The following is a 21,317-nucleotide window of genomic DNA, read 5'->3' on the forward strand; positions in this document are numbered from 1 at the left end:
TTTTTTCTTTTTTAGAGGACCAAGCAATAGGATTGCGACCTAAAAATATAATATGAGCACTGGTGGAAGTACGATCATCATGATTGCCAGCCCAATAAGCATAAGAAAAGGCATGCAACACACAAGGAGAATCTTTGTATAGGAACAAACCAGAGTCAAAAGCACCATTAAGGTAGCACAAAAGGCACTTAACTGCAGACCAATGATTAACCGTCAATCGAGAAGTGAACTGAGAGAGTTTTTTAACAACAAAGGCAATATCCGACCAAGTTAAAAGTAAATATTGAAGACTACCAACAATAGCCCAAAACTCGGATGTATCGATTAAATGAGCAGAATCATCAAGACTCAAAGAGGTGGAAGGAGATAATGGTGTAGAAACAAAATTTGCCCATTGCATCTGAGCTTTCTCAAGTAATTCTCGAATATAATTTTATTGAGAGAGAAACAAACCAGTAGGAGTGTGGCTGACCTCAACACCTAGAAAGAAATGTAAGTCACCCAAGTCTTTAATAGAGAATTGCTTGTTGAATTTATGAATAAAGTTTTCCACATCCTAAGAGCTATTACTAGTGATGATAATGTCATCAACATAAACAAGAAGATAAATAACAATACCCGCTTTGGAGTAAATAAATAAACAATTATCCGATTTAAAGTGAATGAATCCAACTAAAACAAAAAATTGTCATAGCTCATGGTACCAAGCACGAGAACTTGTTTGAGACCATAAAGAGATTTTTCATGATCATGACTAGGAGCTTGTCATCAACAAACCCATGAGGTTGCTCCATTTACTCTATAAATATAGTTTTAGAGAGTTTCCCATTTAAGAATGCATTATTCACATCAACCTGTCTCAAAGACCAATCACGAGTAATCGCAATAGACAGAATAACCAAGATTGTAGAGTGTTTAACTTCAAGAGAAAAAGTTTGATCCAAATCCAAACGTAGTCTTTGAGTAAAGCCCCAAGCAACAAAATGTGCTTTATACCAAATAGGTTTGCCATTAAAATCAAATTTTATTTGAAACAACCATTTGCAACTCACTATTAGTTTAATTTGCATCTGTCTTAATTCTTCCCTTTATTTGGGTAATTTTTTCTTCACAAAATTGCCCATTTGAGACTGAGGAGGCTAGTACAAGTGACCATGTTTATTGTTTCATAAGTGCAAGATTTTCTTCCTTGATAGCCGCATGCCATTTAGGATCTTTTAAGTGCTTATGGAACAGTTTTGGGTACACAAGGCTTCTGCGGTGTGGTGGCTTTCAGTAGAAAGACAAAGAAAGACAAAGGTGGTTGATCAGTTTGTAGATATTATTTCTACTACGTGTGATCATGGGATGAGCCAGTTGTGGTGGTTGTATGATGTAACGCCTTGATTTTTAAAATTATGAATAATAGTTTACTGGACTGCTAATTGGTACAGAACTGAAATTTTGATATGATTTTCAATCTGGATAAATTATTTTCATAATTATTGAGTCTTGATTGTGATTCATGCATTGCATGTTATTAGCTTGTTATCATGCATTAAATGATTTTGGATTGCTAATTATGAAACTGTACCTTAGGAAGCCTAATTGTGAGATTTGATGCGGTATAGTTCCAATTGCATCTAGTTATTTGAAACTGGGATTGAAAATTGTATTAATTTGATTTTAGAATATTTTTCCTAAATTATTAGGATTTTTTCCTATTTATCGGGTATTTAATTGGCTAAATTGGTATTCTTAAGTAATTAATGGAATTAATTATAATTATTAGTATTTATTTATAAATATTAGTCATTATTTTTAATTAGTAGTGATTATTGTTGATTTTTGGTATTCGTTATTGTTTATTGGAATTTGATTGTTAAAATATAATTAGAGGTATTAATTTATGTTTTAATAAATAAAAGAATTAAAGAATTAAAAAAATAATAAAAAATATATTGCCTATTTTTAAAGTGGCCATGCGGCAACCTTAAAGAAAAGAAAATGAAAAAAAAAAAAAACTAACGCCTAAAAGAGAAAGAAAGAAAAAATAAATAAAGAAAAAAAAAAAACCTAACGCCCAAAGAAAAGAGAAGAGAGGCCGACCCTCTTCAAGAAAGAGGTGGTGCCCTCTTCACACGTAAACACGCGAAGAGAAAGAGAGAAAAGAAAAAAAAGAAAGAAAGAAAAAAAGAGTTAGGAACTTTTCTTCTGAGATTTTCTATAAGACCTGCAATCAAAGATCAAGATTAGTATATTATAATTAGTTGGGTAAAGTAAATCAACATATAAAGAGGTGTAATTAGTTATAGCTGCAGTAGGGCATTCCGCAAACAAGATATGATTCCGTTTCAAAATCTGTAAACTCATTTTTTATTTTGTTCTATATTTAGAATCTGTGTTTTGAGGAGATTTCGAATCTCGAATTATTGTTTATTCGTTGATTCATTTTTTATTTTGTGCATGTAGAGAAGAGAAGATTTAATTGCGAACTTGAGCTTGTTGTTGTGCAATTGAAGGTTAGTACTCCCTGTCTTGACCCGGTTCCGTGGGCCGGACCGGCACTAGGCCTGGGTGGACTTAAAGCCTCTGAGACTCGTAGTAAACCTATCTTAGTTAATCCATGTTCTATTTATAATTGTGACTTCAGACCCAATAACTTATTTCACCAATATATCAAAAGTACAATTCATATAATTAATATATGTACTCTTATTATTCAATTACAACCCATTTGGAATACAATTGCAGAACTCCATAATCTACAGTCCTTAACATTACATGGCTAACACAACTATTAACAAGTTTCTAGTTTCGATATTTCGACTCAGTCGGGTCCATATGACTCTCCTTTCTTCCTATTACCTAAAAAAAACAAATAGGAGGCAGGGGTGAGCGCCAAACTCAGTGAGTAGGGTTAGATAACCCACACAATCACACATATGTTATAATAAATTAATTTAGTCCTCCAACTAATTATATGATCATGCAGTTTGTCACACAAATGGCAATACAATAGCAATCAGAATTATTATCATCTTCATATAATCACATCACGTGGAAATTAGTCAGTGGCGTCACCGAAACCCCCGATGAGCCGTCCTCCCATATGGCCCATCCTCTCACAACGTGTGCACTAGGGAGCCGATCCCCCATACACGGCCGACCAGTCTAATCCTCACTTGACCAGCCCTCTTATTGTTTTTCCATTCTCTCTTTTCTTTTCCATACCAACAGGAGGTCACCTTGTGGTTTTCCATATCATCCATATCATATCATCAGGTGCATACGGGAGCGTCGATCTCCCCATATATGGCCGACAGTATCGTAGACCGCCCTCATAATCCCATGGTGACCCACTTCATCCCAATTCCACACAAACAAGGCATAGTAATATCATAACACAGGTAATCAAATAATTTCTTTTAATCGCAACAAATAATGCAGCACAATATAGTATTTCACCAAGTAATGCATGCTAACATTTAGTCGTGATGCATGAATGCAAAATGTAGGTGGATGATGCAAATTATCTAACACTACTCACAGTTCTTTATTGTCCTTTAAAGGACTATCTCTACTACTGCATCCTTCCAGCTTTTGTCTCACCATTCTAGAACTCATAAGCATCTAGAAAGAAAATTATGCATAAGATTTCCAATTCCATAAATGTACTTTGCATTCATTTATTAATTTTTGAGGCTCTATAGTTATTTATCTTAACTTATCAAACTAAATTATATTATATTATATTATATTATATATATATATATATATATATATATATATATATATATATAAAATTTTATTTATAACTTGTAATAAAGCTTCTAATTATTTAGTAAGTAATATTTTTATAATAATAATAAATACAATGATAATAATAATAATAATAATAATAATACTAAAAGTTTTAGTTGCTACTACCTATTAAGGATATAACTTAATTAATTCTTTATTAAGTGTTTCACCTAAAATTCGGCAGCATTTCCCCTATAAACTGTACTACCCAATTTTACATATTCCACATGTCAACACACAGCCCATCCATCCAGCAATTCACATTAACTGATCCTATCCGCCCTAACCATCATTCATTTGTTCATTCAATTCACATAGCCCATTCATTGGGGACATTCTCATTTAAACTAAATTCCCATGATATAATTAATTATCCTATAACTAATTCTTGTCTATATCATAAATTATAATTCTTCCTAACAATATTTGTTAAAATTCTTAAAATTAACTTACATAACTATTAACTAGAAATTTTTATTTCGATATCAACTTTATTGTTATAATTAATGTTCATGAAATATATTTAACAATATTCAATTCAATTTACTTAAATACTTAATTAAATTCATTAATTAATTAATTCGGGATTTATTCAAAAATTGCAAATTAAGCTTTAGAGTGTACCGATTGAAAATCGGACTACGATTCCGGAATCTACGCGAAGAGGAGGTCATTCTGCCTCTTGAAGTCTCGCCAGACCGCCACCGCCGGCCGCCGTGCATGGTGGCTTGAAAATAAAACCTTCACCAAAATTGACAAACAATACATCATTTTATTCGTTTCGACGAGAGGATCACTAATATGTGTTCAAATCAAACCATTTGGCCAAAAATTGGCCGAAAAGGTTCGGTGGTACCCGCTTTGGGTTTTTCGATTCCAGCCACCATACTCAACACTGTAACAGTCAAATGAAAGAGGGAGAGGAGAGGAGTCGATCGACACCTACCTTGAAGCCTCAGGTCGCCGGAAACGGCGTGAATGGCTGAAAAAGTTGCTACTATGGCGTCGCACCCTTTCGGTCGAGTTTTCTCTCAATCCAAGCTCAAATATCGCAAACCAAGGCTTGAATCAAACTCCTTGCGACGATTAGTTATTTTTAGAGTAATTATTTGCTGGATTTGGTGGCCGACGGCTGGAGAACAAGAAAAAAAAAGGGGAGGGGGCTTGTTGAGAGAGAATTGCAAGAGAGAGACAGTGAGTCCCTCTTCTCGTTTCTCTTTTTCTCTTTTTTTTTTGTTTTTTTTTTCTAGAATTTTCTAATTGGTGGATGGGGTTTGAATCGATTGAGTCTGGTTTGGTTTAAATCATGGTTTTAGCTTGGTTTTTCAATTGATTTATGCATTTTTCATCTGGTTTTCGAAAAATTCAAGCTAGTTAATGGGTCCGATTTAATAACAATTGAATATTTGTTATAAATCCTCATTGGTCGATTTTAAAATTTAGTTTTTAAATGAAAATTCTATGAAATCAAATATTCGGGTCGTTTCACTCTCAAATTATATGTTAGTTTAATTTTTTTGATTGATGTTTAGTTATGATCTTATCATTATTTTTGGATTTTCTTTAATTTTTGTATGATCTTGTGAAATTGATTTGATATTATTGCAATTGCTAATGTATTTTGTTAATTTTGGCCCAATTATTCTACTTATGAAGCCATAGTGATTTCTTGATGTGATCTTTTGTGTTGGATTGTTTGGTTTGGTGAAATACCCTAATTTATTTGGTTGACATGATGTTTCTAGAGTGCCCATTTAATTTATATTTGACTATAATTATTATTTGGACAAAATACCTTAATTTATTTGGTTGACAAGATCTTTCTAGAGTGCCCATTTAATTTATATATGAATTTAATTAGTATTTGGCTATGATAGTCTAAAGCCATATTAGAAATATTATTGGCTAAAGATTTTAATTGTTATTTTGAGCATGCTAGCCTAAAGTTACATTAGAAAATATTATTGATCATTGTTACAATTAATAGTTGAATATGTTAGCTTGTGGCTATATTAGAAAATGAAATGGCTATTATTTTTAATTATTATTTAGATATGCTAGCCTAAGGGCTATTTTAGAAAAGGTAATTGATGTTTAACTTTAATTTTTATTTGGCACAATACCCTAATTGATTTGATTAACAGGACATTTTTGGAGTGCCTATTTAAATTTATATTTGATTTTAATTATTAATTTTGAGCATGTTAGCCTAAAACTATATTAAAAAATTATTATTTGTTATTGTTACAATTAATATTTAATTATGTTAGCCTGTGGCTATATCAGAAAATAGAATAGGCTATTATTTTTAATCATTATTTTGGTATGTTAGCCTAAGAGCTATATTAGAAAAAGTAAATGGTGTTTGACCTTAATTTCTATTTGGGCATGTTAGGCCTGTGTGCATAATAAAAAAAAATATATATAACTGGTTGAATATAGCCATATAAGCAAATATAGTACGTTGACATATGGCATAATTTGGAATAGTAATGGTATTGGTATTAGGAAGGCTATATATATATATATATATATATATATATATATATAATTGGTTATAGATATTTAATCGATTTAATTAAATAATTCACATGTTAATTTGTTAATAAATGGTTAGCATTAATATTATAAATTAATATAATAAATTATATATTAATAAAATTTAATCATTATTTTTATATGTGAAGTCAAATTGACTTATGTTTGACTTAAGTTAAATAATTAAGCTAGTAAAATTAAATGCATGTAATGAATTAATTATATTATTTGTTTAATTAAAATAAGCTAATGAACCTTAGTATGCATAAATAGGCATGAGCAAGGGTGGCTTCCTAAAGAGGCCGAACCTATGCTAGTCCCATGGGTGTCTTTTTTTTTTTTTTTTTTTTTTTGTTACTCTTTTATATGTTATGAACCATTATAATTTATTATATGATGCCTAATTAAATAAATATGCATGTATTAAATGAAATTGAAAATAACTTGGGTTTGCAATTAAGTCATGATGCCTAATTGGGATTTTTGTCTAAATAATGCTTTAGTATGCCATTAAATGAACTAATATGCAATTAGATGTTAACATAAGATAATTATATGATCAAACCTAAAGAAAGAAGCATGCACCCTATATTTCTAGGACAAGCAGAACCATGTCCACAAAGTCTGCACTTCTCTTTGACTTTTATTTTATGATATGCAGGAGTTAAATTATATAAAGTTGATACTATACTTGCTTGTGTAGTATATGCTGTGATTAAATGACAGTTTAGGACTTTGTAATGTGAGCTTGACTTGTAGGACTTATGAACTGCTATGAAATGTGTATATACTTGACATAAACGACTATGATATAATAATACCAATTTGGTATTATGCTTTGGAAAGCTTATGTTATACGCCAAGTACACTTAGTTACTTAACTACTTAAGTAATATGGAATGTGTTAAGTCAAGATAGACGTGGTTTGACTTGAGATATTTAAGTTGACTATTCTATGGATATATGATTGAGATTTGTATGAAGCAAATGAGCTTCTATATTACTTACTTGACTATTCTATATTAATTACTTACTTGACTACTTAAGTAATATGGAATGTGTTAAGTCAATATAGATGTGGTTTGACTTGAGGTATTTGAGTTGACTATCTTATGGATTTATGATTGACATTTATATGAGCATATATGATTGAGATTTGTATGAAGCAAATGAGCTTCTATAAATCATGAGCAAGTTGCAATCAGATATGCTTACTTGTTATGACTAAGGGTGGCCACAGTTTCGGAATTGCCGGTTTCGGGTCGGGAACCAACGGTTCCGGTTTTGATTCCGCAATGGTTCCAAAATCGACGGTTCCGGCCGGTTCTCCGGCCGATTTTTCGATAGTTCCGGCCGTTTTCAGACTGGTTCTAGCCAGTTTTGGATGGTTCCGGCCTGTTTCAGATGGAAGTAGAACTGTCAGTTCTGAATGAAGCTGGAACCACCGGTTCACGGTTCCAAAACTGGTGGAATCAAAATCGAATTGATTTGGATCGATTTTGATTCCGATTTCGGTTCCCACCAGTTCGGAACCGATGGTTTTGGTTCCGAAAACTGAATTTTTGCAACCCCTAGTTATGACTATTAAGTGATACTTGAATGATAAAGTTGCTTCCTACAATTTAACTTTAAACTGAATTGACTTAATGAGAACTAATGGGCTCTTGCTGTCAAATTGGTTGAGTAGTTGCTAGAATAGGTTTATCTATTTCTGAAAATAAAAACATGTTATGAATTTAATTTGGATTGCGCTATGATTATATGCCAGACACGTGGGTGTCTTCAGGACGAGTGGACGCACTCTAGTAACTCTATATCTGAAAAACTTTTCTAAGTCTATTGTTAAAAGGCTAACTAGCCAATATTGGTCTAACTGTTATCAGACACCATTTTGTTACTTGTTCTACTTCTGTTTCTTCTAAGTCACTGTTAAAGCCCAATTATCTAAATTAATGATTAAGAGAATGATAATACAATTATAAATTACTGATTACTTGTGATGCAAGTTGCCTGCAGATTGATGGAATATGTTACTTACTTATAGGTTGATGATGTATGATTACTTGCAATACAAGCTACTTATGGATTGATGTTATATGATTACTTCCCATGTAAGTTATTTACAGAATACTTATAAGATTACTTGTAAAGCAAGAAACTGATACATGCATGCAATATGTGTGCTTATAATGTAAGTTAGATTATCAGACATTGTTATATAATCTTCTGTAATGCAAATCTTTATATCTAAGATATTGTGTGATTACTTAAGCATCAAGTTACCTTATGTATATGCTAATATGACTATAAATGCTATTGGATATCTAATTTGATAATGATATGAGATTACTTGTACTGCAAGTCATATGATAATCACACATATGAGATTGCTTACGAAACAAGTTATTATGTTATGATTGATATTGTTACTCGAGATACAAGTAAACATGAATGTGAATTGATTATGAATATATGCATGGGAATATGGTGTGAGAATGAGAATTATTATAGTAAATGATATTTTAATGTTGTGTATGGTTTCAATGGACCATACCTGTATGCTGTGTGATTACATATGTATTGTTGAGTACCATTGAGTTTTATATTCAGAGCGATGGTTTTAACTCGCGTAGGTTAAAGGTTTGTCTACTATATATCTCGAGTACTTGTGTCCAAAGAGAAGATCTTCTGCTTCTAGACTAAAGTATGAGTCTACATTGCGGACTCGTGGCATGTGTTAAATTTGAAATAATGAGAGTGTTAGTTTACTATGTGGGATTTGTAACTTATCTGTTTTAGTACATTTATTTTATTCCTTTGAAACTTTTGAGGATTTTGATTAGTCCCACATGGAATGGACTCATTTGGGATTTAAATTTTTAATATCTTGAGTTTATTACTGTTATGGATTTTATTAGTGTTGAATTTGAGGTTAACTCCTCTTGAGAATTTGTTTCATTGGATTGGAATATGGATTATTATATAAAAGAGACTCTGGAAATTTTGTTATTACTTTTGGAATATTTTATTAATAGGTTCGAACTATTACGTGAAGTTGCATTTTCAAATGGGAACTCTTGCAGTTTTTTTGTAGATTTTACCTAAACTATTTAATTATGTTTAATGGGTTTCACTATTGCTTAAAGATTTTAATTTTTCCTAATTTTTATAATAGAACTATTTTAAGCAACTTATATTTTCTTAAGACTTCTGGTATATATTTAAAGTATTATAAACTGAGTTACTATTTTCATTTGAAACTAGTTACTATTTTCATTTGAAACTAGTTCTGTACATGCCTTTGGCACAGAATGTGATATCTCTTGTTTAGCCCTACGAGGTTAGAGAGGGAGTGTTACATATGGGTTCAACCTCTGAAGGTAATGAAGCAGCCAAAGACTTAGAAGATTTGGTAAGAGAGGTAGAAGTTTGTGTACCTGAAATGGAGAAGTTGATTACCTTGGGTTACTAGAGAAAGTCTGCATAGGCGACGACATATCTAGCAGAGTGAAAGCCACAGATGACATTAGGTGAGGAGCTTGTTATACGTCAACAGTAATAGAGGAGGTGGGTAGGACAAAATGAATAGGAGACCAGGTATCAAGAGTAGAAGATGTGGTGCATTCAGACTTATTATCCAAAGATGAATAAGGAAAACTAGACTCAACAAAATCTACATGTCGGGAGAGATAAAGTTTAGAGGTTGAAGGATCAAAACACTTATAAGCACTTTGATTGGAGAAGTAACCAAGAAACACACATGTTGAGGAGCATGGTTAAAGTTTATAAGCATTATAAGGATGACTCCATGGATAGCAAAGAAATCACAGACACAAAGTTTATTATAGTTAGGTTCGTAACCATGGAGACGAAAGGAAGGAGAGTCGTTATGCAAGACAGAGTTGGGCATTCTGTTGATGAGATAAGCTGCAGTTTGAAAGGCATATGACCAAAAAGATAAAGATAAATTTGCAAGAAGAAGCATGGTCAAACCAGTTTCTACGATATGCCGATGACGACGTTCAGCAGTAGCATTATGTTCAGGAGTGTATGGTGGTGTAAGGAAATGAGAAATCCCATTTTCTTGAAGAAATGATTTAAGATGAATAATCTCACCCCCCTATCAATGTATAACGTTACAATTTGTCTATAAAAATATTTTTCAGTAATTTTCTTAAATGACAGAAAAATTATGGAAACATCAGTTTTTTTTTGTAAAGGAAATAACCATATATATTTGGTAAAATGATCAACAAGAATTAAGTTATAGTGAAAGCCATCAATGAAAGGAATAGGTCCTGGACTCAAACATCAGAATAAATTAATTCTAAAGGAGCTGAACTTTTTATTGATGATTTGGAAAATGGAATTTTGTGCATTTTATTTATTACACTTATAAGAATCACAAAAAAACTTATTATCAATCGAAGACGAAATAGGTAAATCAAGATTCTTGATAATTAGATGCAGGTTAGGAGCAGAGGGATGACCAAGACGTCGATGCCAGACAAAGAAGTGACAGTTGTGTGAGAAATATAAGGTTTAGACAATCTGGACACTGGAATGTCAGGTGGCCACTCATAAACACCATCATTAAGCTTTCCTTCCGCCAGAAGAGTCCCTGTGCAAAAATCCTTCACAGTAAATGAATAAGGGTTAAATGCAACCTCAACATTATTCGTAACACAAAATTGGTAAATAGAGATAAGGTTTTTATTTAAAGCAGGAACATAAAACATGAGACAAATGTAAAGGGCGAGATAAAGAGGACAGAGAGACAGAACCAATATGAGTTATAGGGTGGATGTTACCATCACCAAGCACAACATCTTCAACACCATCATATTCTGAATGCAGAGACAAATTTTGAAGATCTTAAGTAACATGTTGATTGGCACCAAAATTGATTATCCATTTAGAATCGGGAGAAGATGTATTTGTGGCATAATTTACTTGTGGTTGTATTGTAGAAGCTTGATTTGATGTATCAACCAACCATGGACAAAGTTTATGCAATTTCCAGCATGTTTGGTAACATGGCCTAGTTTATATGGTATAGAACCGCGGGAGATCCAATGAGAGGTATGATTTTGACCACGATTTGAGTGTGGGAATGGTGGACGAGGTGATTGTTATCGATAGGACAGAGATATTTTAGTGGAAGGAGGGTCAAATTTGGTGTTGGTGTAGTTCATAGTGATCGGGGAAGAAACAAGATTTGATTCTCTAACAAGGTGTGTTTCAAAATCTATGAGTTTTTCATGAAGTTCTTCAAAGAAGATGGGTGTCTCGCGAGCTCTTAAGGCAACAACAGTCTCTTTGTAATCGAATGGAAGTCCATGAAGGACATAATGAACAATGTCATTCATTGAAATTTGAACAACAACTGAGGTAAAGCAAGGACATTATGGCTTTGATCTGTTGAAGAAAATCTGTAGTAGACATGGTGCCCTTTTTCACAATAAACAAGGATTCTTGCAAACTCATGATACGAGCCTGAGATGGTTTGGCATGAGTGTTGGCTTGGGTTTGCCAGACTTCATATGAGGTTTTTGCTTCAATAACAAAAGAAATAATTTTAGGTGACAAAGAAGCAATAAGAGCACTTCTAATGAGTTGATCTTGTCGAAACCAATATGGATTGGAGGAGAGATCAAATGAAAGTGGTTGGTCAATAAATTTTAGAAAATCATACCCAACCAACAATGAATACCATTGCGTATGCCAAGATTGATAATTTATGGATGTGAGTTAAATTGGTGCTTGAGCAAAGGCATTGATGGATATAAGTTGATTTTCAGTAGGGAGGTTAATATTATTAGATGGTGTTTGAGCAAGTACAGATAAGGGAGAGGAGTCTTTCCATATGCCGGAGGACGATATGACGTCGATAGGTAAACCAGCCATGGAAGGAGAAGGTGAGCACCTAAGGTTTCTGAAAAAAAAAAAAAATGCCGATAGACAAAGATAGACTTTGATACTGTAAGGGACTATTGAAGTAATGGGTAATACACTATTATTCACAATAATAATCAGTATACATATACAAGTAATGTACTTGAGAGAATTACAAAATAAAGAAAGGATATATACAATAAAGTAACAAATAACTAATTACAAGAGAGGGAATAACCTTATCTCAATATAAACTAGTCCAGTTTCCTAATAAGGTTCCTCTTAATTTCTAGTTTGATTTTTTCTATATATATATAAAAAAAAAAAAGAAAACTAAGTGTGCCATTGGCTTTTTCTAAAAGATCTCAATTAAAGGATTTTTATCAATTTAGTTTTTCAAAAATGGGAAACTAAAATTTTGTATAAAATAATAAAAGGTCAATTTTTAAATATTTTTAATATGTTAATTAAAAGATTTTCAATCTATATTTAAATTAGATATTTTTAATTAATATAACTTCTCAATTAAGTTTAAATAACCTACCTGTTATAGGCTGTATAAGAAACTCAACAATGCAAAAAGTTTTCCATGCTATTTACACTCCTTCGGATCATGTAGAAAAGATCCATATTACTATTACTATTTAATATTTACTCTAATGCCATTTAAAAAGCTTCATGCTATGCATTTTTATTAATATATATATTTTTACCTAAGGAAAATATAAACGAATAATCCGAAAACTTACCAAAGTTAATTAATGAAAGAATTAAAGGATTGTCACAAGGGGTAAAAACATAGCGTTAAGAGTTACCTCCACCGCTACTTCTTTCTTTTCATATTAGTTTATATTTTTATATTTACATAAATTTACTCATAAATTTTATTATTTTAACCTTGTGACATCCTTAGCTTTTATTTTGACTCATCAACCACCTCAACTTATAAAATTATACTTATAATGTTTTACTGTTCCAAAAAAATAAAATTACACTTATGAAACACTTTAACTTCAATATAATTTTATTAAATACTTTAACTTGTAAAATTATATATATATATATATATATATATATATATATATATATATATATATATATATATATGTTGAAGGATAAATAACCTGAGTTAACTTTGAAGAATAAAAGTTATACAGGCAATTAGGGATAACGTTCCAAATAAAGTCAGAAGCATGATTATAAGAGTTCCTTGCAAGGGCATGAGCTTCTAAATTCGCTTGTCTTCGAGCCCAAAAAACAAAAGTATTTGGCCTATGAGCTAAAATAACTTTGCAATATTGAATAACTTGATCGGAGTCGGAATCAACGTCGAAGGTGGAACGAAGAGCACAATAAAGATAAACTACAGACATATTAGTTGAAATTTATAAAAATTATTGTTATAAAAATTATGATAATTACACGTCAAATCGATATTTTGCAGTCAAAAATTGAAAACCTAAAAACTATTGCTATTAATCTAGAAAGGTATTCAATATTACTAAAATTTATAAGTTCACGTGCATAATAGATCACAAACAAAGTTCAGGATATATGGAGTGAAAGTTACAAAGTTCAAGAGTGAATTTATATATTCAATCATTTTTATATTGTATTCGATGAGCTATAATAAAATATAACGCATATAATTAATTTTATTGTAAATTTTACACTAAAAATAAATTTTAATTATATTATATTACATTTCACACGTTCACCAAATGGATTTTTTTTGCCTGGACCGAGTCCATAACCCCACTTATGGTCTAAATCAATAAAAATAGAATTTTTTTAAAATTATTCCTAATTTATTCTTTTTTTTTTTTTCTCAATGTATGGTTAGAGATAGCTTGGTTCCGAAAAAATTTCTATTTTCATTGATTTAGTCTACAGATGGAGTTATGAAACGGTATAGGCAAGTTAACCGCTCACCAAATGTATCTAATAAGAGAGAATATTTTCAAATTAATTTAGGCATCATGTTTTAGAATTTACACGAGAAATTAGCTTAACAAAGCGGTACAAATATGCTTTGAATGGCATATTAATCACCGTGTAATAAGATCAATTGGTCAAATTTGATCCAGAAAGCAAACAGAGTAAAAAGCACAATCCTCAAATACATGAGTAAAAGCCTTAAGAAAGAGCAGCATTAGATAATCATTAAAACAAAATTGAGAATTAATCATGAAGAACATGTATATATATATATATATATATATATATATACGCACATGAAGGGAGCCTTCAAATCATTTTTTGAAGTATAGAGATTTCCAAGATGATAAAAAAACTCTACATACAATGAAGCAAAAGCTGAAAAGCTCTGAGTACTGTGTGATAATGTTACTCTTATTTTCTACACTTCCAAGCTGACACAGAAAAAAGAGGCCTATCTTGCCAGCAAATTACCGCACACCCATTTTCTTCCATAATTTTGTAACCATCACAGCCATACCCTTGTAATAACCTTCTTGCTTGCAGCATGCCATGGTAGCTCAAAGGCACATTTCCAAATCCGGCCAAATCAAGCCTCTGAATCCACTTCGCAAGTTTTTCATGCCGTTCCTTTCTTTCAGCTCCTTCGCATGCTATGATGTTCTTTATTTCCTCTCCAAAAAACATTTTCTCCACCTTCAATCTCTCCATGGATGTTCTTGATACGTTGGATTCCAAACAATCAAACAAGGCAGCATAAGAGTATAATGCCTCCAATAGCCTCTCCATGAGAGTCGATCCATTATGATTAGAATCTTGTTCCATTACTACCATCAGTTTTGGTGATAAACTCCGAAGGGTGTTGAGAAAGTAATCCATCTTTGTGGAAGCAGTTGAAGACAGAGGCGATGATAAGGTTGAGTCCAGACTTGGGCTATATCCATTTACCATATCTTTCTCTAGCAACTCCCCTAATGTGTTTTGGTTCATTTGAGAGACTCTTTGCAAGTGAAGTCCATTTGAATTCTTCAATGTCACTGGAGATCTCTTCCTCAATTCATCTTCTGAGGCCAAAAAAGAATGCAATTGGAGAACTGAGCTAATCGCTAAAGCCTCCCCAGTTTTGACACGCAACTTTTCAACATCAAGATTCTCTAATTTGCTGACAATAGGATTGAACTGGAAGGGAATATCCAACCTTTCTGCTTCTTCAATTAGTCTATGTGCCATTTGATCCAATACCTCTTTCTGTTGATGGATCCCTGTAATTCTCAAATGGGGTGGCCCTTCAGGCCGTGCACTTAAACATTGGAAAAGTGCTAGCCATTGGGTAGGATAAGCTGCATTAAGATCAATAACATGAACCATCTTTTCCCCTACCATGGCTTCAATTATAGCTTGGTTCGTAAGCACAAAAGCAACTTTCAGGAAAGGAAACATCTCGAAAAATAACTTGCGAACCAAAATTTCCTCAGAAACCAAACTCATTTTAGTAGCATTAAGGGCCCTGTGTAAACCAGGCCAGGATTTGATAATCCTATGAGCAAGTGCCTCAGTAAAGTAAGCAGCAATTCGCTGCATAGTATCGCCATCAGCAGAGGCTAGATGAGAGATCTGCCCAAGAGCAATCTCTGCATTTTCAAGATTACCAGAAGCTACATGGTTTGCACAAGTGAGCAATAGATGGATCAAATACAACCCTCTCTCCTCTGATTTTAGCTCTCTAAACCATGAATATGGTGAGCCAATGCTAGGTGAAAGTGACATCATTGAAAAAAATTGGAGAGGTGATGATGTCACAGATGATGATCCATCATCTTGAAACATTGATACAGCTAAATTCTTAAAACAATCAATCAAGACAAAAAGATATTGGAACAAAAAGCAAAAAAAGGATAGAAATAGTTCTTCAATGAAAGACCGGATCTAGAAAATTACTTATCTCGGATGCAAGAAACTAAGCAGTCCATAGCCGATCTACAGCAACTGAACAAATATATGTAAAACCCTCAGAAAGAAAAAGCTAAAGCGAGTAATAAGATACTTCGATCAACAAAATTCTAATTTACAAACAACGAACCAAAATAGTGACGCACAGTATTCAATAGTAATCCACTGGACTCTGTAAACTGATCAAAACCTACAAGAAATCTAAAGAAAATTCCAAAGAGTACCGGTTCAATCCACTCCTACGCATAAAGAAATGTTCAGAGATTTTCTGTTTCTCTCTGGTTTCTTCAGAAAGAAAGAGAGAGAGAGTCGGTTGGCTCAATTACAAGCTCTTTCAGAAATTTTGAAAGACCTGTAGTTTGTAAATGGTTACGTTTGTCTGAATTTAGAGACTATGAGGTCTGCTTTTTTGTCGTTTTATGATTTTGTTGTCGTTCTCTCCTCGTCTCTCCGTCCCATCCTCAGAGTGGAATATGGAATTTATGAGAAGATGAGGCTTTTACCTTTTTGGGGCAAACGGTGAGTTAGCTTCATTTTTTCTCTCTGAAAAGCATTGTCTTGTACTCGACTTTCTCTCTCTACAACTACCACTTTTATGGTTTTTTTGTCTTGACATTCGGTGGCTAGAGAATAAAAAATGACCCTGAGAGAGGGCTTTATAATATTCCCAAAGGTCACAAAAGTCCAAACAGGCCCCAACCAAAGACAAAAAAAAAGACCTCAGTTTTGTTTCTTAGTGGAGGGTAAGTGTGGGAATTGCAAGAAAGAAAACAGAAATGGTTTTGTTGTTTAGTTGAAAGGCAATGACCTTACGATTGGTTTATATTAAGACAAACAGACAAGGACGTTAAGGAAACTTCCAAATATTTGATAGTACATTTCTATCCTAGTTGGCGCTTCTGGAAACTTCAGACCTACCAATAACTAATCCCATTCTATTTCAAATAAAAAAATAAAATAAATATACTACTAATCAAAATTTTTATCCTAGCTTTTTATTGTTATTTAATATTTAATCAATCAATTCACTTGCCGTCCCATGTTTTACAAATTTTTTTCTAACAGGAAATAAGATGTAAGAGAAAATCACAGCAAACTGTTATTTCATTTCTTTTAAAGTATAAATCCTTTTAATATGATTATTTTATTTTAAAATATAAATTGTTTTGAATATTTTAAAAAGTAATAAATTCTCATTTTTTTAATTTTACTTTTTTATATTAAATATAATATAATAATATTAGATACCATAATAATATAAGATAAATAATAATTTGCTCAAATTATTTTTAATTTTATTATAATTTAAGAGAATTAAATTTATTTAATTCGTTTGAAAATCTGAAATGATTTATATTTTAAAATAAAAAAAAATAAAAGATATTGTAGAAAGGGGGATAAAATGGATACTATAAATTCACAACATTCAAGCAGATTCAGATTAGATGGAGGTTTTTGGACTCTATATATTGTGAAAAAGCCATGTGTATCAAAGCGGGGTCAAGCAGTATTCGAAGTCCGTAGGCCCCAGCAGCATTTGTCTTTTACCAACATGAGTGGTCCATGTTTTACATCTAGCTCTTCTGTATTATGCATGCATCACCATGATTTTTGTTTTACTTGACTATTCTTGATTTCAAATTGAAACCAACATTTTCTGTCTACAGTTCTGTTTTGATTTCTTTTTTTCTTTTTTTTTTAAACTATAATTACTTGTTCTGGTTTGTAACCAAAAAAAAAAAAGTTTTTAACTATTGAGTGCAATAAAAGTGAATTGGAAATTATTCTCGAGTCCTTTTTTCACAATTGCTTATAAAAATCAAAGAAACTGCCAAATTACGTTTCTGCCATCATTTTTTAAAAATAAACTTTAAGACTTTTTACACTCTTTTTTGTGTTTTTAATATTACTATTTATTATTTTGTTTCATTGTTTATTCATTTTATATAACTAAAAAATTTTAAAAGAGCTTGAATTATATTCTTACCCCTAACAAAAATATCAATGATTTCTCCATCATATACTATTTATATTACAGTCCAATACAAAAAGGTTATAGTGTATAACAGTCAATACAAAAAGGCTACAGTCCAATACAATTCGTGGCATTATTTATAATTTAAATTTTCACCTGTCAGCAAATTGTTTGCTTTTTTTCTTTTGATGAAAACAAAACGAAAAGTTTCAATTTGCTGCTTAAAAAACAAATAAAAAAACAACAAAACAAAATATCGTGTAAAACAACAAAACTTAATATAAAAATTAGGATTGTTCGTGGGTCGGTTTGGATCGATTTGAATATAATAATCGAACTAAATCTAAAATAGTGGTTTGAAAAAAAAAATTAAATCCAAGCCAAATCATAAAAAATTCAAATTAAATTAAATCTTTAGTGGCAGTTTGATTTGGTTCGCTTTGACAGTTCGTACGGTTTGAAATAAGAAAAATTTAAACTTGCTCATTCAGAAAAATTTAAACTTGCTCATTCATCTAGTTAACAAAAAAAAAAAAAAAAAATTAACATTATACGTGAAATACCCCGAATTTTTATTTTCAAAACATTTTCCAATTTAATTTAACGAACCGACAGCCTGGAAATTGCTATTAATATTTTAGTGCGAATACTATGAGAAATCGAATCGAAAACCGATTGAAAAAGCCGAAACCGGTTGAAAATCGAAGATTTGGGCCGAATCGAACCGAATCGAACCGGTTCGACCCAAACCATCTAGAAACATCCTTTTCCCTTTATCTTCAACGCCTATCTCCTTCACTCTCACCATTTCTATGCCACCTCCAGCCCACCACCGCACCACCACACCTCCCTCTCTTCTTCTTTTTCTTCTTCTTTTTTCTTCTTCTTTCTTTCTTTCCTTTTTCTTTCTTTCTTTCCCTTTTCTTCTTCCCTGCAACTGGGTCTGCGTCACTGCCAGCGACTGCAGCAGCTCCAGCAAGCCTCTGACCACCGGATTGCGCCTCTGCCGCCGCTCCAGCGTGCCTCCGACCACCGACAGCCACTGCTTTCCGATCCGGCACACGTGGCAATTTCCGATCTAGCAGAAATTCAACAAAAAAAATTATATTGGGGTATAAATTAATTTAAATATATTTTAGTTAATGAATTTAATTTTATTAATGATAGTTACTTAAATTTAGTTAGTTTACTTTTAATAATTTTAGTTGACTTAGTTAATGTTAGTAAAATTAGTTAATTAAATTAATTTTATTATTTGAAGTTAATTAATTTAGTAATATTAGTTAATGAAATTAATTTTATTACTTGTAGTCAATTAGTTTAGTTAAGTTCATGTTAGTAACGCTAGTTAATTAAATTAATTTTATTATTTATAGTTAATTAATTTGGTTAATTTAATTTGATAATTGTGAGTAGTTAACAGTGTTATAATTTTAGTGTTGATTTAATTAAGGTAGTTTAAATATAATGTTATTGTAATGTATAATTTGGATTGTGTGGTGATGTTGAGATTAAAGGAGGATGGGAAAATGTTGTTTGATTAATTGCCCGATGGATGGGCCGTATGGATTGAATAATTGTGAAATTGTTGATATTTTAGCAGGTAGATAGTCTAAATTTTAGGGGAGATGCTGCCGAAATTTCGGTAGAAAATAAATTAATTATAGAAATTAAATTACTTAATAGAGATTAAATTATTTATAGAAATTAAAAATATAGAATAAGATTATTAGAGTGATAAATAAATAAGGAAACCCAATATCTGTATCTATAAATATATATATATAGTTTAAATTAATAAATGAATTAAATGACTGCCAAAACTAGTAAACGAATATAAAATAGAATCTTCAAATTTAAAATTCTTACTTAGAATTCTATTGTTTATTATAGAGGTTTATAAAATTTCGAAATGCGAGGACGAAAGCTGGAAGCATGGAGTGATAAAGACAGTCCTTTTAAAGGACAATAAAGAAATGTGAGTAGTGTTAGATAATTCGCTTCATCCGCCTGCATGCATGCATTCACGGCTAAATGTTATCATGCATTATTTTATTGAAGTGCCATATTATGATGCACTATTTGTTGATAGTAAAAATTGTTTGATTACTTGTGCTATGAATATACTGTGCCTTGTTTGTGTGGAATTGGGATGAAGTGGACCACCATGGGTTTGTGAGGACGGTCTGTGATATGGATCCTGAATATGATATGATATTGACCGTCGGCCGGGAAAATGGGAGATCGGCGCCCCCGTGTGCACCTGATGATATGGATTGTATGGAAAACCACAGGATGGCTTCTTGTTGTTGCGCACCTGATAATCTAGATTTGATTGTAGCCCGCAGGGTGGCCTCCTGTTGTGAGCACTTGATGATCTAGATTGGATGGAGACCACCGGGTTGCCTCCTGTGGGTATGGAAAAGAAAAGAGAGAATAGAAAAACAATGAGAGGACTGGTCAGTGAGGATTAGACCAGTTGGCCGTATGGGGGATCGGCTCCCCGGTGCACATGTATGAGAGGGCGAGCCATGTGTGAGGACGGCTCGTTGGGGTTTCAGGTGGTGCCACTGACTAATTTCCACGTGATGTGATTATATGAAGGTGATGATACTTGTGATTGCTGCTGTATTGCCATTTGTGTGACAAACTGCATGATCATATAATTAAACGGTAACTAGATAAAAATATTTAGCTTCTGTGTGATTGTGTGGGGTGAGAGGGTTATCTAACCCTACTCATTGAGTTTGGCGCTCACCCCTGCCTACTATTTTTTTTTCAGGTAATAGAAAGAAATAAAAGCCTTGTGGAGTTGAGACACTTATTGTAGAAGACTTTTAATGATAGAAATAACGATGTAAATATAAAGGTAGAGTTCCGCAATTGTATTCCAGTTGGGTTGTAAATAAATAGTAAAAGTCCATATTAAATATATGAACTGCATTTTGAGTTAATGGGCCTGAATCTATAATTATGAATAGAAGGTGAGATTTAAATAAGTTAGGCTTACTACGGGCTTCGGGGGCCTTAAGCCCACCCAGGTCCTAGGGCCGGTCCGGTCCATGGAAATGGGTCGTGACAAAGGTGGTATCAGAGCCCGGGATTGAATTGCGGAACATAGGAAATTAAATAGAGAACTCCTATGTTGGGATCGGCCGTAACCAACAAAGGAGCTGTAGTCGGGATTGAATTCCATTTTAGTGCCGGTGGACGCATCGTGCACGAGGATGGAAGGAAA

At 32.4% G+C, this 21,317-nt stretch overlaps 1 protein-coding gene and 1 long non-coding RNA gene across 2 annotated transcripts; one reads left to right on the forward strand and one right to left on the reverse strand.

Annotated features, from left to right (window-relative positions):
- Window positions 1–14,404: 14,404 nt before the first annotated feature.
- On the reverse strand, window positions 14,405–16,720 carry SCL3 (scarecrow-like 3). The gene has a single exon (XM_012232257.4). It carries the CDS (start codon window positions 15,979–15,981, stop codon window positions 14,569–14,571), a length of 1,413 nt encoding a protein of 470 aa, XP_012087647.1. The 5' UTR covers window positions 15,982–16,720; the 3' UTR covers window positions 14,405–14,568.
- Window positions 16,721–18,799: 2,079 nt separating this feature from the next.
- Window positions 18,800–21,033, forward strand: LOC149496172 (uncharacterized). The gene is made up of 3 exons (XR_016320799.1): window positions 18,800–19,191; window positions 19,973–20,057; window positions 20,862–21,033. It is a non-coding gene; the product is annotated as an uncharacterized LOC149496172 (long non-coding RNA).
- The last annotated feature ends 284 nt before the right edge of the window (window positions 21,034–21,317 follow it).

This window comes from Jatropha curcas, chromosome 5 (assembly GCF_041381405.1).
Source record: "Jatropha curcas cultivar XTBG-Jc1 chromosome 5, XTBG_Jcur_1.0, whole genome shotgun sequence".
In the NCBI taxonomy this organism is placed as follows: Eukaryota; Viridiplantae; Streptophyta; class Magnoliopsida; order Malpighiales; family Euphorbiaceae; genus Jatropha; species Jatropha curcas.